We start from the raw sequence: 18,117 nt of genomic DNA on the forward strand, positions 1-18,117 counted from the left end.
CGGCGGAAGGAGTCGAAGTCGGCTGGGGGAGTCGCGGGCGCTGGGGGGAGTCGCAGTCGGCGGGGGGAGTCGCAGTCGGAGGGGGGAGTCGCAGGCGCTGGGGGGAGTCGCGGGCCCTGAGTGGCGTCGCAGTTGGCGGGGGGAGTCGCAGTCGGCGGGGGGAGTCGCGGCACTTTCAGCACTCCCCCCATCCCTCCGTGATGACAGAAGAAAGGAGAACGCAGATCTTATCAAATGTTAAGTCTTTATTTGAATAAGTAGAAAAAGGTGCAGGTGTCACACACGGATCGGTCGCTGCTCTTTTGAACCTTCGCGTGTCGTGTGTGTTTTTTCCCGTTAAAACCTTTATTTACACGTGAAATAGAATCGTCCCGTTTCGGCCCAATTGTCTTTGAGTCTTGTACAGAATCCAAATCTAAGCACTGGGAAAAATATCATATTGACGTGAGTTAAAAGCACTTGAGTTTTTGAGTAATTTAGACATTTTTTACTTCTAAGGAATTTGTTTGTGTTTATTTATATTTAATTGGGTTGAAAGTACACGGAAAATGTTGACCTTAAATATAGTGACTTCTTTCCATTAATTTTTTTTTTTTTCATACAAAGTAAACAATGAAATATGTTCAGTAGATGGAAAAGAATATCACAATATATTAATTTAATGTAATCAATTTGTTTGCGTTTATGATGAAAGGTAAAAAATTGCATATTTGATTAAAATAATAGAAAATACCCATCAATGTAAATAATACTAATATAATATAATAATAATAATAATAATAATTTTACTTTACAGGTTGTTAATTTAGCTTAATATCAAATAAAATTACACTAGAAATAAAAAGATTTTCATGTTTCATGTTTTAATAAAATTCATATTAATTACAAGTAAACATTGGCTTAAAATCTTCTCAGAAAAAGGTTTTACATCAACAAAAATATCATCAGCGTGAAACATTACCATCTACATTTAAGGTCAACATTATTTTTTTGAGTGTAGCTTGAAATAAGTAAAAAAAAAAAAAATAATTGGAAAATTGAAACAAAAATAAAGATTTCCCTAAAAAATCCAGATAGTTCTTCAAGTCCTGTCAACTCACGGTAACATCATGAGCATTTTCCGTTGCAGTGCGCGGGTGATAAAACATTTATTAAAGTGCTTTTTTCTTTTCTCTTCTTTTGTTGCGACACAAAGGAAACCGTCTTTACACTTGACGTAGCGTTACACTGTACAGCCGTGTGTGCGTGCGTGTCGTCCGAACAGCAGGCGTGTCGTATCACAGAGAATGTACCTTACAATTATAGCTCGCCGCCGCGCCTCGGTACGGCCCGAAGCGCGACGCATCATACAAATAAATAGTAGTCATAGCCAAGGAGATCGCATGCAGACGTCGGCAATAATGTTCTTCTTTTCCAGCGGTAATATTGTCCCGTTACCTACCGCTGATGCATCGGAGCGGGGTGCAAAAAGCGTCTGGATAAAGTGTTCGTTTATGGAGTTACGCGCGACGGGAATGGCGTAGAAAAGGCGCGCGCTATCGCTAGTGGTTCTCAAACCGTGGGGCGGCACTACTCGGGCGTCACTTTGTCGCTCGTCGTTTGTTGCTTTGTCGCTGGTCGCTTTGTCGTCAGTCGCTTTGTCATTAGTCGCTTTGTTGTTGGTCGCTTTGTTGTTGGTCGCTAGTTGTTTTGGCGTTCGTCGCTTTGTCTTTCGACGATGGTCGCTTTGTCGTTGGTCGTTTTGTCGTTCGTCGTTGGTCACTTTGTCGTTGGTCGCTTTGTCGTTGGTCGCTTTGTCGTTGGTCGTTTTGTCGTTGGTCGCTTTGTCGTTGGTCGCTTTGTCGTTGGTCGCTTTGTCGTTGGTTGTTTTGTCGTTGGTCGCTTTGTCGTTGGTCGCTTTGTCGTTGGTCGTTTTGTCGTTCGTCGTTGGTCACTTTGTCGTTGGTCGCTTTGTCGTTGGTCGCTTTGTCGTTGGTCACTTTGTCGTTGGTCGCTTTGTTGTTGGTCGCTTTGTCGTTGGTCGCTTTGTCGTTGGTTGTTTTGTCGTTGGTCGCTTTGTCGTTGGTCGCTTTGTCGTTGGTTGTTTTGTCGTTGGTCGCTTTGTCGTTGGTCGCTTTGTCGTTCGTCGTTTTGTTGTTCGCCGATGGTCGCTTTGTCGTTGTTTTTTTGTCGTTTTGTCGTTGGTCGTTTTGTCATTGGTCGTTTTGTCGTTGGTCGCTTTGTCGTTGGTCGCTTTGTCGTTTGTCTCTTAGGTGCAATATTAATGTACTAAAATTAGAATAAATAGATGAGATAAAAATTGTGAGCCGGAGTTTAGGAAAATATTCAAAATTTTCTAGTCGTGTCAGTCAATCATTTGGGCAAATCCAGATTTTTTTATGACATAAATTACCTATGATTTAGTCCAGTTTCCGACCAGATCAAGTCTCACCCTTCGTGACGAGTTTGAGAACCACTGCGCGAACAAAGTCAAACCAATAAAACAAAACATTCTGTGTGAAATGATTGAACCCGTGTGTTAAAACAATTAAAAAAAACATATCAAAAAAACAAATTAATCCTTGTCCATTTCTACAAACTGCGAGTGGTTATCGGGCGATTTGCTGTGCGTTTTACTCAAGTGCAGTTTGACGGCGTGGTTGCTGGCAAATGTCCGACAGCAGAGTTTGCATTTGAATTTGGCGTCCACGTCCTCTTCGGAGATCAGGGCGTCGGGGGAGGGCCGCGCGCTTAGGGCCTTGGGCAGCTCGGGCTCGTCCGCCTTCGTGTGGTGCTCTACGGGCATCTTACACATGTCTTTGATCTGGAACCCCAGATGGGACTCCAAATGCGAAATAAAGGAGACGGGCGACCTGAACTGTGAGGCGCAGTCATTACAGTAGAAAATGGGATGACCTGAATCCATGTTTTTGAGGAACTTTGTCCCTCCGGTTTTCCGCAGCTGGTATTTGACATTCGCTAACCAATGGCTTATGGTCGTCATGGACAGTCCGGTGAATTTGGAGATCTGCATGCGTTCTTGAGGGCCCAAATCCGCCAGTAAGTACTTGCCGTCCGAAGTCTGGAATAAGCTTGAGGCGAACTGAGCTTGCAGGATGAGGAGGTGGCGCGGGTTCCAATTGGACTGCCTCCCTTTGCGCTTGTGGACGGAGTAGACCTCGGCGGACACGTCTTCGAACCGCCGCACGTCCGACTCGAGCTTCATCGTCGGCAGCCGCGACTGGAGCGACGGCTTGGGCGTCGAGGCTTTTGGCAGCACCTTCACCATGTCGGCGATGTCGGACAACGCGTACTTGTGCGACACCGGCGCGGACGGCAGCAACGAGCCCGTCTTGCCGTGTTTCGATTTTGTCAGGTCTATCGGCTGGTCGTCGTTGACAAAAAGGAAAGGGTTATCTGGCTTGCTCCTCGCCGGACTCCCGAGCATTCGAGGTTGTCTTTCGTTGCTACGATTCATGTCGGCAAAAATAGCTTGGGCGTGAGCCGCTAATTTGTCTTGCCTGGAGTGGTTGGGCTTATTCGCTTTGCCTAGATGCGTGTTCAGGACGGACTGCAGCGCGCTAAGAGGGTTAATGGTGAGGATATCCGCTGTGTCGTTGGTAGCCTCTGATGTGCCGCGTCCGTTGCCGGCGCAGGGGCTCGGCGGCGTCTTGCCCCTGTCAGAGAAATCGGGGCTCAGCTTGCCTTTGATCGCGTCGTCGTTCGCACAGTCCGCGTCCAGCTTTGAAGAGCAGGAGGACTCGTCTTGACAATCGCTGTCATCGTTCTCGCCGAGATCAAACTTGAGATGCTGGCCCTCTTTGCCGTCGCCAATGAAAACCTTTTCCTTTTTGATGTCCGTTTGTAGATGCTGCTGTTCCCGGGGAGGAGAGTACAGCTTTCCCTTGGGGGCGATGGGTCTCAGCTTGTGATTAAACGCGTGCTTCAGCTGGGCGGGGGGAGAGGTCGAGAGCGGGGGGCTTTTGATAAGGCCTGATAGTTGATAGGCGGCGTGGATGCTCGGATAGGCGCTCCAGCTTGGCGTCCCCGTTTGCGCTTTATTGATAGCAGAGGCGACAGTGTTGGCTAAGGACTTGAGTATGTCCCCTCCTCCACCCGAGTCCTTCTCCAGGTCTTCCTCTCTCAGATAAGGGTACTTAAAAGACCCATTCCCTGGCTTTTGGTCTTCACTTTCGGGCTTGTCGTCTTTACTGCCGCTTTCCTCCATTTTGTCTGAAGCGCCGTCTCTCTCGCTACCGCCGGGGGAAGGGGTCTTCGGAGGGGAGGCCTTTTCTCCGTCCGTCTCGCTCACAACCGGTTCCACCAACCCCTGCATCTTCTCGATCGCCAGCGGGTCGAGCGCCAGCTGCTTGCCCTTTTTGGAGGCTGAGTTTGTCACTTTGACAAAATGCCCGGTGACCATCATGTGCGTGGTGAGCTGCTGGAGCGTGTCGTGCGAACTCCCGCACTCCATGCACTTGAGTATCTGCGACTTGCACGTCTCGAACTGCCACGTGTAGCTCGCCCCGTTCTGATAGCCGTAGCGGTTGTTGCCGGCGCTCGACACGCCGGCCGCCCGCTGCGCCTCGGTAAATACGGACACGCCCGTCGTAGAGTCGGGAGAGCAGGGCCTGGCGACTTCGAACGCCCGCTTTTTCGACGGTGGCAACAGTTTGGGCGTCAAGACCGGGATCGGCTCTTTCAAAGGCACTTTTTGGTAATGCTTAGTTTTGATCATGTGCACGCTCAGATCTTGCAGCGAGTCAAACGAGTGGCCACAGAACATGCATTTCAAGACCTTCTGTGCGTCCTCTTTGCCTTCCAAGTCTTGCAGGTTGCGCTTTCGGGATTTGGAAGAGGAGGCGGAGTTGGTGGACTGCTTGCCGTGGTTATTGTCTTGGTAGTGTCCGCTCTTGTTCATGTGCACCGTCAGCTCCACCACCGTGTCGTAAGCGGCGCTGCAGTCCTTGCAACGGAAGCGGCTGGCGCCCGTGAACACCGAGCCGCAGGGTTTGGTGGTTTGTCGGTAAAGGTGCACCGAACTGAAGAGGTTGGGCTTGGACGTAGCTTTGGGAGAGACGGTTTGTTGGAAGGTTTTTGACAACGCGTCCTGGTGCCAATCGAATTCGCCTTTACTGTTGTTGTTGTTGTTGCTGCTGCTGTTGTTGTTGTTGTTGTTGGCGGCGGCGCCGTTGGTGCTGTCGCAGTTAGCTCGGCTCGTGTTTTTCGCCGCTTTCAAATCCACGCCCGTCCAGTACGAATCGGACAGGAAGTTTGCATAGGCCGCTCGCATTTTCTCCAAACTGTTTCCCGTATTGTCCTCTTTGCTCTTGGCGCCGGGGCTCGCCGCTTCCTCCCGCCGGCTCTCCGGAGGCGAGGGCGCGGCTCTGAAGTCGGACAAGCGGTCGCTGCCGTCGCTCAGCCGGGACTCGAGCTCCGCCTCCTGATTGGACAGCATGCTGACGGGGGAGTTGGCGTTGCTGTACGTGTTGGTGCTCTTGTTGTCCACCTCGCGGTCCTCTGGCGACAGTTTGGGGCTGGTCTTCGCCGAGCTCTCCTCCTCCGTCTGCGCGTCGTTGTCGCCATCGTCCTCGGCGACGGGCTCCTCCAGGATGGTGTCTTCATCGGGCTCGTACACTAGAAGAGAGAGAACGAGAAGGAGAAATCAATCTTTGAGCACAATAGACGCGTTTATAAGATATGTCAAAGTTTATTGTATGTGATAAAACTGTTCAATGTTTAATGTTCAACAAAAGAATTCCGGGGAGAAGAAGCAGAACGAGAGAAAAATGCTTCTAGTTGTGACTCGTTTAAGAGGTTTATGTCAAGTGCAGGGATATAGCATGTAATCAATGCAATCAACAACAACAAAATAATAATAATTCTAAAAACATTTTGAGGCTCAAGAAATAAAAGCAAAAATTGCCGCTATAATTGTTGCTCTCAATGATTTCATGTGCGTTCAAATATTGACGAACAATCTGCGCAAAAATAGAGGATTCCATGACAAAAAAAATGACATTATTTATCAATCCTTTTTGGACTTTAATTGTTGCAAAGATGAAAAAAAACGACTCAAAAAACAGTGTTTACAAAAGCTTTCTTCTTCGTTACTTGTCATTATTTCATTCAGTGAACGTCCTGATTCATATTTGTCAAATTTGAAGATATTTCACATAAATTCATGTAGGTACAACAATGAATTCATAATAATTTATCAAAAACAAAAAGTCACATTTCTTCTTGCAAAGTTTGCACGCTTTTACTGCCGACCTCTCGATTTTAAAGACGATAAGTTATGAATGACTCAATCACATTTCTAAATTCTGGGATGAAATATTGAAACATTTCTGCGACCGACGACATTCAAACGTTCGCCCGCGAAACCCCCGACTGCCCGCGGAGCCCTAACTGCCCGCAGAGCTCCAACTGCCCGCGGAGCCCCCGACTGCCCGCGGAGCCCTAACTGCCCGCAGAGCTCCAACTGCCCGCGGAGCCCAGACTGTGGAGCTCCGACTGCCCGGGGAGCCCACAACTGCCCGCGGAGCCCCCGACTGTCCGCGGAGCCCTAACTGCCCACATAGATCCAACTGCCCGCGGAGCCCAGACTGTGGAGCCCCGACTGCCCGCGGAGCCCTAACTTCCCACAGAGCTCCAACTGCCCGCGGAGCCCCCGACTGTCCGCGGAGCCCTAACTTCCCACAGAGCTCCAACTGCCCGCGGAGCCCACGACTGCCCGCGGAGCCCCCGACTGCCCGCGGAGCCAAGACTGTGGAACTCCAACTGCCCGCGGAGCCCACAACTGCCCGCGGAGCCCTAACTTCCCACAGAGCTCCAACTGCCCGCGGAGCCCCCGACTGTCCGCGGAGCCCTAACTTCCCACAGAGCTCCAACTGCCCGCGGAGCCCACGACTGCCCGCGGAGCCCCCGAATGCCCGCGGAGCCAAGACTGTGGAACTCCAACTGCCCGCGGAGCCCACAACTGCCCGCGGAGCCCACAACTGCCCGCGGAGCCCAGACTGTGGAGCCCCGACTGGCCGCGGAGCCCAGACTGCGGAGCCCCGACTGCCCGTGACGCGGCGTGATTCACAACTTTCCCCGCCCTCGACTCGAGACGTTTACGACGATCAACGCCCCCAAACGAGTGAGGTGGGGAAATGTATCGCCCTGGCTCCTCGTTAAGAGCCGCCGCGAATGACCGGCTCCACGATGATTACAGAGGCCTAAAAAAACACCGGCTCAATCCAATCCAGACGTTAAAAGCGCGAGAGTGAAAAAGATGTAAAAAGAATGTCTCTCAAACATCTTAACATGAAGCGTTCGTGTTTAGAATATGGATTTTGTTGACGTCGGGATGAAGCGCGTTGCGACGGCGCCGATTCAATTATCAGAGTTGAAACGACACAATTAAAGCAAATTTGGGGCAGATTACGGGCAATCTGTCTCGATGTTTTTTCCCCCTGACGATCTCGTAAATGGCAATTACGACTTTGATTATTCACCTGTTCGCCGCACGCAACGCAAACGTTATGGCTTCAATTAACGCGTGATTAAGCGACAGTTGCGCAGATTGACACGTTTCCCGTCGGCCAATTAGAGACGGGCCGGAGATCGTTTACGCGCGGGACTCGGAGTCGGGACGCGAAGCGGTGCCACGGACTCTGGAGGACGACAAGACGACAACAACGTGGTTTTTTTCCGTTAAAAATAGCCAAACAAAACTGAAGAAGCTCGTTAAAAATGATGGTTTTGATTTGACTACAAATGTGACCCACACGACGTCCTTTCAAATGACAAAAAACAAAACTATAAGCAGCAAATTAGTCACAATTCAAACAGAACAGATTAAAATAAACTACATTTTGTTATTGCCTCTGTGAATAAGACACTTTTCTGTAAAACAATTGAGTTTTTTGTCAGTTTGAATTGATCACGTTGAGGCAAATGTTACAAAATGTTACAAATGTTACATATATTACCCAATAACGAACTAAAATGTAATTGTCTAATCTGTTAATGTGACTTTTGTGATGGAGAATAACTGACTAATTGTGATGAGTCGACAATAAAAAACATAAAATTGTAGTAATTTATTTTTTTCAAGTCCCATGATTTCATTTATAAACAGCAAAATATCCAGTTATTCTGCATAAAAGCTGCAAACTCTCTACTTTTCCTGTTTAAACTAAATGTAAACTCATTAAAATAATACAAATTTAATACAAATAAATAAAAAATAAAAAAATAATAAAAATGTAAACAGAATTCTATGAAAAAAATCTAATCACAATTGAAATGCTTGTCAGAAAAATCGATCGTCCAGAACCTAAAATACAGACTCTTAAACACATGAAAACACATTATTATTACAAAAATATTCAAATTTTCATGAATAATAAACTTCATTTGTGAATATTTTGAGTTTAAAATGATTCAGTCTGAATATTTCAACAATTAAATTGATCGATAATCTACCTAAAACGTCTCATCACGACGAAAAAAATAATCTAGTTGCAGCCGTAGTTACCACTCCGTTTGCTGAATGTCTCGACCTTCTCTCAACATTTCACACTGCAGCTGATTAGTGAGTTAGAATGAGTCTAATAAAGACTTCAGGCCATAAAAAAGAAGAAAAAGAAAAGTAAAACAACCCCGACAGTTACATTGTTCTTCATCTGAGATTTTCACACATAAAAACCAAAAACCCAGCGCACTTCAGTTCCTTCGGGGGGCGCACGTCTCTTAGCACTCTGCTCACATTAACGCCCGACACGGAGGTTTGACACTCACATGTGAAGGGATTCAAGCCGTCGGTGCGTTTTGGAGATCGTTAAATATAAATGGGACATAACGGCGCTGTCCAGGCTCGTGCTTCGCTTCTCGTGCTTAATATCGGCGGCGGCGGCGGCGAGTCCCACACTGGACGCTCCGCTGAACGCTTCTCCAGAAAGGCCGACTTTTCTCCATCAATATTTCACGAGCGCCGGTGGTGGAGGCGAAGCGCTCCGGACGACTAATGGACAGATTGAGCTCGTTTTGGACGATTTTGACACGTTTTGACCCGTTTAACTTGTTGAACGTCGATTATTTGACTTGTTTTAACTCACTTTTGACATATGTCGTGTCCAAGTCGTGATCTAAAACGTGGTAGTCGGACTTAAAAGGTGCATTATGTATTTTGTCTATGTAAAGAACAGATCGAGCTTGTATTTATTGAGTAACAGGTTTTATAATTGCTCAAAAAGACCTTGAAAAACACAGATCTGACCTGTAAGTTGGCCTGATAGCTTGTCTCCATGGAGATAAGATGGGTTTAATGCCATCGTGTGGAACAATCTAGGCAAAGCTATAACATGAAGACTAACAGGTGGAATATCCAGCAGAAGTTTTTTGTTTATTTATTATTGCCAGTTATTTTTTTAATTTTTGTTTTATATATATACTTTTGTCTTCTTCTTTTTCTCTTTCTTTGCATAGAAGTTTGTTTTATGTATGTTTTTGTTGTTTTAGCTTAAAACCAATAATAAATGTCATAATGTGAGACAGACTTCTACTGCACAATGTTCAAATTGAGACTGAAATTAATTTTATAATGATTATTTATGTTTTTCATTTGTTTGTATTTTTTTGATTATTTGATTAACTTGTTGCAGGCATTTTATTTTATTCCTTAAACATTTTTGATTTCTTTATTTGACAAGACTATATTGTGTGTGGGGGAGAAAGAAGGAAGAGACATTCAGCAAACGATCGAGGCCGGGAAATGGCACAAGTCTAGTCTTAGTTTAAAGCGAAGAAACAATATTAAAACTCATACGTTGACAGTTAAAGACCCACAAACTCCTGACACAAGCTGTTTTTGCAGTGCGGCACCCGCCCTAGACCCCCCCCCCCCCCCCCCCCCCCGCCCAACCCCCCACCCTCACCGGTCCAGCCCCGTTGTTGTGATCGGTGGGTTTGAATCGGCGACGGCCTCTGTGACACCCCTGAAGTGGAGCGCGGCGGTGTGTTGTATGTTTTATTCATGCTGTTACAGATGGCGTTGTGGGCAGGGACTGTGACGCGCTCCTCAAAGTGGCGCACTAAAGCTGAAGAATGGGCCCACTCCTGTTCAAGATGGCCGCCGCTCGCTCTACGCCGCCGGGGAAAAGGTTATCTCCTGAATATTTGATGCAAGATAAAGTTCTTCAATACTGTACGCCGCATGCTGTTTTTTTTTTTTAAAGACACATTTAGTGAGTCTGTAATCGCAATTTGTGTTGGACTCACGAAGGCGATGTCGTGCAGCTTTTTGAATCCTTCGCGCTTAAAGGTTGTTTAGTTGAATTTTGTATTTTTTTGCAGGGCTGTAATTGTAATCTCGGTCGACTAAAGACATGAATCGTGTCGTGAAGAGCTCTCAGAACAAAAGAAATGCCATGTGTCTGATCCGAAATCTGCACAAAGGTGATAAAATTGTGTAAATTCACTAAATAATTGGTCTTATTTATTATTTTTAATGATGCAGCAGCAGCAGCAGCAGCAGCAGCAGCAGCAGAGGAATAGAAAATGAACCAAACATGCACATTTCTATTGGACTGAGCAGATAATTTGCCAAAAACACACATATTTTTGTGTAAATTCACTCTATAACGACCAAGTACCAAGAAACTGCAAAAAAATCTGAAAAAACGGATCAGTCACGGCCAAAGACTCCATCTAAAATATTTATAATCTTAATAAAAAAAAATGATCATGGACTGATTGTTAATAGACTTAACAACAGTCTTACTTTCTTGATATTTGCAAAGCTTTTAAACACAATTTTGCTTCTTTTCTCGTCATCATAAACTATTTAAATCAAATACAGCAAAGTATATTGCCCTTACCCTTTATACATTTTATCATTATCATTATCATAATTTATTTATTTATTTACTATTTTTATGAATATTAAAAACTTCTTCTGCTTGAATCCACCTGTCACTCAAGTCCATATTACATTTATCTTCATTTGAATAATTGATCTTCTACGCGGACGTCCCAAACTGTGGTGCAACATCCTCCACACGAACAATGGCACGAGCCGTCAATCACTGAGACTGACAGCTGCTCCTCCTCTGCATCAGATGCCCTGGAGCTACGTCTGCTGGCACCAATTAACCTCCTCGGATGCACTTCTCCTCCCTCGTTCCTCCGCCCTCCCTTTGACGGCACAGACGGATAAATCGCCAAGTTAAGGCCATGTACACACGAGTATTTTCATAAACGCATATCCGCCGGCCTCCGTTTTATAAAAGTACTGCGTAGGCACGTAAAGATATATGTCCATCCACACGAGCCTGTATAATTGCACTCTTGAGCGCGCCAGACTAACAGTTGGAAGTGTTTACCTAAAAGTTAGACCCAATCCGTCCAATGAGAGCAAGGCCTTTTCTCGCCGCTACTTCCGCAAAACAGGAAGTACGGCGCCAGGTCGTCTTCAGTGTGGAGGAAGAGTCATTTGGTGCAATATAGGCGACGGTAAAGAAGCAGCAGTAGTAGTTGCGCTTTGCAAAATCGAGCAAGAAAAAAGCCCAAAAGTACAAAAGTCACACACTTCTCAAAGGATCCATGTTGTTCACTGTCAGGCATAAACAAGGACGCATGTGTGACGTGGATTCAATGATTGTCGCAGATAGAGACGTTTGGGAACTTAAAACGCTGTTAAGCTTTCCAAAATCTTCACTTTGGTCAGAGTTTCCCAAAAGCACTGTTTTCAAGTGCAGAAACCTCCGTGAGTGTGAACAACGGGTCAAATCGGGGTTTTTTGCACCTTTTTTTCATAGTTTTGGCCGAGGTGCGACTTATACTTATATTTATCCTTATACTCCAGAGCGACTTATACGTGATATTATTTGTTCTTTTCACACTTGCAACTGCATTTCATTCTCCAGTGCGACTTATTTATGTTTTTTTTTGTCTCGGTTATGCATTTTCTGGAGGAAGAGGCCGATTTAGGCTTCAAAATGCACAACATTACACAATAATACAGAGTTTTATTCCTTTTGTTTTCTCTGCGTACGAGGATTCAGTTCAGCTCAGTTTTCCGCTCAACGCCGGCTGCAGCTCAACGTCGGTGAAAATCATTTCAATTTATCAAAGTTATTTATAGAGCCACGAACAGACGGTCAAAGCGCTTCACATAAAACACATTACAAAAACAGAAGAGTCGGTGAGCTATAACACGTATGAACACTTATGATTTCTGTCACCGTTATTAACTGCACTTTTTCTCACTATAATTCAAATTTTTATAATAATTTGTGTGAGAGAAAAGTCTGATAATTTTTTGAGATATAACTCTCAACATCTGTTTTTATTCTACCCTTGATATAAACTTTAAACTGAGATATTTAGAACATTACGATGTCACATGACGATATACGATGGAGATCCTCATTTTTCCTCTAAAAACCTCGGCCTTCGCACGACCGGCCTTTTCTTTTTGAACTCTCAGACGGTGGAATCAGCTCCACATCGTCTGAAATTGTCTGTAGATTTTCATAATTTCACTGCGAATCTGAAAAAGCACATCCGGATGATCGACGGAGCCAAAACTCAACAGATTTTAGTCTTTTTTTATCCGTCTGAACTAATTTTATAGTGTATTTTACTGAGCTAATGTTAATAATGAAATGTTTTACTTTTGATGCTTTCTGTGTATTTTCTGATGATGTTATTGTCATTTAGTCGCACTAAAAAGCAAAAATATAAAAAAATAATGAAATATAACGTGTTGTAATGCTGTAATTATAAGAATTGTAATGAACGTGTGCTCTTTATCACTGTTGTTGTGTGTTCGCCTGCTGCAGATGGAAAGTGCCGTATTGTACCGACTATAAGTCCCACCTTTTTTCATAGTTTTGGCCGGGGTGCGACTTATACTACTTATTTTCACACTTGCAACTGCATTTTATACTCCAGTGCGACTTATATATGTTTTTTTCTTCTCTATTAAGCATTTTTTGGCTGGTGCGACTTAAATCCGGTGCGATTTATAGTCCGGTAAATACGGTACAGGAGCTAAATCTGGCGCAAATCATCTTTTCTCTTGAAGATTAACAAAGACTAAACTAAACTCCAGCAGGACACTGTTTCAGAACTGTTTTAGACGATTAAACTTCAGCCTAAAACACGATACGATACGATACACGTGAAAGTTTGTCTGAAACGCAACCTCCCCTCAGTCTACAACAGCCTCAAAAAACAGTGGCGGGAATCAAACCAGTCGAACGCTAACAAGGAGGCGCCAGAGCAGCTCTGAGGCGGAGGCGGCCGGACCTCGATGGGCCTGAACGACATAAACTGTGAGAGCGTCAGACGTGGAAGCGACTCCTCCCCTTTGGACGGGACCAATCAGAGCTCGGGACAGAACAAACAAGCGAATAAAGTCTGGAACGGCCGACGAAGTGTTGAAGTTCCATGACTGTACGGATCCAAACGACACGGCAGCGGTGCTTTTGTGCAGAACAGGGGGATATGTTCTTGTTTGTGTGAAAATGCAGTTTTTGGGGGCGAAACCGACGCCTTTGCCTCCGTGTTCCGTGTCAGACGTGCAGTAAAAACATGAGAGTGGAAAAAGCCGATTTGAGCGTGCGGTTTTGGCAGACGTCGTGCTGGGGCTTAACTAGCCTTACAAAACAAGCGAGTGCCACAGCGCGGAGAGATTTAGCGTGTCATAAAGCTCTGTAAACCTCCAATCTGTGTCAGCGTGAATTTATATCCAGAGACGCACATATGCAAAGGTCAGAGAGCCGTGTGTCCATCATAAATCTGACAGAGACGTGTTTATTGTCCTTATCCTGAGCAGCAGGCTCTTGGCAGCGCTCCGGCCGGATTCAGGAGGAGGCTGAGCGAGGAGGAGGAGGCTAAGTGAGGAGGAGGAGGCTGAGCGAGGAGGAGGAGGCTAAGTGAGGAGGAGGAGGCTGAGCGAGGAAGAGGAGGCTAAGTGAGCAGGAGGAGGAAGAGGAGGCTAAGTGAGGAGGAGAAGGAGGCTAAGTGAGGAGGAGGAGGAGGAGGAGGCTAAGTGAGGAGGAGGAGGCTAAGCGAGCAGGAGGAGGAAGAGGAGGCTAAGTGAGGAGGAGAAGGAGGCTAAGTGAGGAGGAGGAGGAGGCGGCTAAGTGAGGAGGAGGAGGCTAAGCGAGCAGGAGGAGGAAGAGGAGGCTAAGTGAGGAGGAGGAGGCTAAGTGAGGAGGAGGAGGCTAAGCGAGCAGGAGGAGGAAGAGGAGGCTAAGTGAGGAGGAGGAGGCTAAGTGAGGAGGAGGAGGCTAAGCGAGCAGGAGGAGGAAGAGGAGGCTAAGTGAAGAGGAGGAGGAGGCTAAGTGAGGAGGAGAAGGAGGCTAAGTGAGGAGGAGGAGGAGGAGGCTAAGTGAGGAGGAGGAGGAGGAGGCTAAGTGAGGAGGAGGAGGAGGAGGAGGAGGCTAAGTGAGGAGGAGGAGGCTAAGCGAGCAGGAGGAGGAAGAGGAGGCTAAGTGAGGAGGAGGAGGAGGCTAAGTGAGGAGGAGGAGGCTAAGCGAGCAGGAGGAGGAAGAGGAGGCTAAGTGAAGAGGAGGAGGAGGCTAAGTGAGGAGGAGAAGGAGGCTAAGTGAGGAGGAGGAGGAGGAGGCTAAGTGAGGAGGAGGAGGAGGAGGCTAAGTGAGGAGGAGGAGGAGGAGGAGGAGGCTAAGTGAGGAGGAGGAGGCTAAGCGAGCAGGAGGAGGAAGAGGAGGCTAAGTGAGGAGGAGGAGGAGGCTAAGTGAGGAGGAGGAGGCTAAGCGAGCAGGAGGAGGAAGAGGAGGCTAAGTGAGGAGGAGGAGGCTAAGTGAGGAGGAGGAGGCTAAGCGAGCAGGAGGAGGAAGAGGAGGCTAAGTGAAGAGGAGGAGGCTGAGGGAGGAGGAGGAGGCTGAGCGAGCAGGAGGAGGCTAAGGGAGCAGGAGGAGGAGCGAGCGAGGAGAAGAGTGAGTGAGCGGGAGGAGGAGGAGCGAGAAGGAGGAAGAGGCTAAGTGAGCAGGAGGAGGAGGCTAAGTGAGCAGGAGGAGGAGGCTAAGTGAGGAGGAGGGGGCTGAGCGAGGAGGAGGAGGAACAGGAGGAGGGTAAGCGAGCAGGAGGAGGAGTGAGCAGGAGGAGCGAGCAGGAGGAGGAGGCTAAGTGAGCAGGAGGAGGCCGAGCGAGCAGGAGGAGGAGGAGCGAGCAGGAGGAGGAGGCTAAGTGAGCAGGAGGAGGCCGAGCGAGCAGGAGGAGGAGGAGCGAGCAGGAGGAGGAGGCTAAGTGAGCAGGAGGAGGCCGAGCGAGCAGGAGGAGGAGGAGCGAGCAGGAGGAGGAGGCTAAGTGAGCAGGAGGAGGCCGAGCGAGCAGGAGGAGGAGGAGCGAGCAGGAGGAGGAGGTTAAGTGAGCAGGAGGAGGCCGAGCGAGCAGGAGGAGGAGGAGCGAGCAGGAGGAGGAGGAGCGAGCAGGAGGAGGAGGAAGTGATGGAGCTGCTCTGAGAAGCTCCATCAGTGTGAGAAAGTATTTAGGACGAGAAAAGTGGTCGACAGGAAACGCTCTGAACAACTTTGACCTGGAAACAACAAAGTGTCCAATCTACAACGTGACTTCATCCTCTCACATCCAGAGACTCTTCTGGAACAATGTCCATTCAAAAAGACCAGTCCTTAAAGTAAAACCTAATCACCATGAACACCAAATCATCACTGGTAACACTCTGTAAGTTAATTAGCCTTAATAAAGCATGAACAGTGACATATTTCATCATGAACTATGAGTTTATTAAGCATGACTAAGGCTTAGTAACTACTTAATTAATACTCAAATCATATTGAGCCGTTACTAAGCCTGAATCATTCTTAATTAACTATTTGTTCATTATGAATTAAGTCTTTGTTCATGCTTAATTAAGATGAATAAAAGTGTAGATATGATAAAGTGCTTTTCCCCCGCTTCTCGTGACACTTCAGAGTTAGCGTTGCGCCGCGAGCTAACGAGCGGTTCCGCGGCGTCCTCGCGGGACCCGGAGCGACCCGCGGCCGGCCCGTGACAGCTCCGCCCCCGCCGCCTCGCGCTCTGCATCGTCTCACGCTACAGTTTTCGCCCCCAGAGAGAAGAAATCAATTTCTTTTTCTTCTTCTTTTTTTTTTTAACCTAGCATCGATTGTCCGGCGGCGGGACCGACCCGAGCGCCTGGACCGACCCGAGCACCTGGACCGACCCGAGCGGGGGGAGGGACCGACCCGAGCGGAAGGACCGACCCGAGCGGAAGGACCGACCCGAGCGGCGGGACCAACCTGAGCTGAGAGCCGCGGGACCGACCCGAGCGGGGGGAGGGATCGACCCGAGCGGGGGGAGGGACCGACCCGAGCGCCGCTGTTATGACATTTCCAGATTTCCCACCGTCCTTGGAAAAATCAATTACAGCGACAATCAAACCCTCTTTGTGGAATGAACCTGCGACGTGACATTTTCATCCACTCGATTTATGCCGAGGGGAGAGAGAGGAGAAGGAGAGAGGAGGAGAGGAGAGAGGGAGGGAGGAGAGAGGAGGAGAGAAGAGAGGGGGGGAGGAAAGAGGAGGAGAGGAGGAGAGGAGAGAGGAGAGGAGAGAGGAGGAGAGGAGAGAGGGAGGGAGGAGAGAGGAGGAGAGAAGAGAGGGGGGGAGGAAAGAGGAGGAGAGGAGGAGAGGAGAGAGGAGAGGAGAGAGGAGGAGAGGAGAGAGGGAGGGAGGAGAGAGGAGGAGAGAAGAGAGGGAGGGAGGAGAGAGGAGGAGAGGAGGAGAGGAGAGAGGAGAGGAGAGAGGAGGAGAGGAGAGAGGGAGGGAGGAGAGAGGAGGAGAGAAGAGAGGGAGGGAGGAGAGAGGAGGAGAGGAGGAGAGGAGAGAGGAGGAGAGGAGAGAGGGAGGGAGGAGAGAGGAGGACAGGAGAGGAGAGAGGAGGAGAGGAGAGGAGAGAGGAGGAGAGGAGAGAGGGAGGGAGGAGAGAGGAGAGAGGAGGAGAGAAGAGAGGGAGGGAGGAGAGAGGAGGAGAGAAGAGAGGGAGGGAGGAGAGAGGAGGAGAGGAGAGAGGAGAGGAGAGAGGAGGAGAGGAGAGAGGGAGGGAGGAGAGAGGAGGAGAGGAGAGAGGAGAGGAGAGAGGAGGAGAGGAGAGGAGAGAGGAGGATAGGAGAGAGGGAAGGAGGAGAGAGAGAGGAAGGAGAGACGAGAAGAGGAGGAGGAGAGGAGCAGGAGAGGAGAGAGGGAGGGAGGAGAGAGGAGGAGAGAAGAGAGGGGGGGAGGAAAGAGGAGGAGAGGAGGAGAGGAGAGAGGAGAGGAGAGAGGAGGAGAGGAGAGAGGGAGGGAGGAGAGAGGAGGAGAGAAGAGAGGGGGGGAGGAAAGAGGAGGAGAGGAGGAGAGGAGAGAGGAGAGGAGAGAGGAGGAGAGGAGAGAGGGAGGGAGGAGAGAGGAGGAGAGAAGAGAGGGAGGGAGGAGAGAGGAGGAGAGGAGGAGAGGAGAGAGGAGAGGAGAGAGGAGGAGAGGAGAGAGGGAGGGAGGAGAGAGGAGGAGAGAAGAGAGGGAGGGAGGAGAGAGGAGGAGAGGAGGAGAGGAGAGAGGAGAGGAGAGAGGAGGAGAGGAGAGAGGGAGGGAGGAGAGAGGAGGACAGGAGAGGAGAGAGGAGGAGAGGAGAGGAGAGAGGAGGAGAGGAGAGAGGGAGGGAGGAGAGAGGAGAGAGGAGGAGAGAAGAGAGGGAGGGAGGAGAGAGGAGGAGAGAAGAGAGGGAGGGAGGAGAGAGGAGGAGAGGAGGAGAGGAGAGAGGAGAGGAGAGAGGAGGAGAGGAGAGAGGGAGGGAGGAGAGAGGAGGAGAGGAGAGGAGAGAGGAGGAGAGGAGAGGAGAGAGGAGGAGAGGAGAGAGGGAGGGAGGAGAGAGGGAGGAAGGAGAGACGAGAAGAGGAGGAGGAGAGGAGCAGGAGAGGAGGAGAGGAGAGAGGGAGGTGAGGAGGAGGAGAGGAGGAGGAGAGAGGAGAGGAGGGTAGGATGAGGAGTTGAGGAGGAGGAGGTGTAGGAGGAGGAGAGAGGGAGGGAGGAGAGGAGAGGAGGAAGAGAGAGACGAGAAGAGGAGGAGGAGAGAGGAGGGACGAGAAGAGGAGAGAGGGAGGTGAGGAGGAGAGAGGAGG

The 18,117-nt window shown here is 48.6% G+C and overlaps 1 protein-coding gene and 1 long non-coding RNA gene across 2 annotated transcripts in view; both read right to left on the bottom strand.

The window, feature by feature from the left end:
* LOC140362691 (uncharacterized) overlaps positions 1-18,117 on the bottom strand; it is a 573,302-nt gene that overhangs the window by 326,479 nt on the left and 228,706 nt on the right. The gene's annotated exons all lie outside the window — the stretch shown is intronic.
* The window catches only part of tshz2 (teashirt zinc finger homeobox 2), a 107,370-nt gene continuing 91,504 nt past the window's right edge, over positions 2,252-18,117 (bottom strand). The window contains exon 2 of the mRNA XM_072448836.1: positions 2,252-5,616. Within this exon, the coding sequence (XP_072304937.1) occupies positions 2,555-5,616 (3,062 nt within the window). The 3' untranslated portion in view covers positions 2,252-2,554. The remainder of the gene's footprint in view (positions 5,617-18,117) is intronic.

This window comes from Eucyclogobius newberryi, unplaced genomic scaffold (genome assembly GCF_026437365.1).
Source record: "Eucyclogobius newberryi isolate DKJ021-1_F unplaced genomic scaffold, fEucNew1.0.hap1 SCAF_17, whole genome shotgun sequence".
NCBI lineage: Eukaryota > Metazoa > Chordata > Actinopteri > Gobiiformes > Gobiidae > Eucyclogobius > Eucyclogobius newberryi.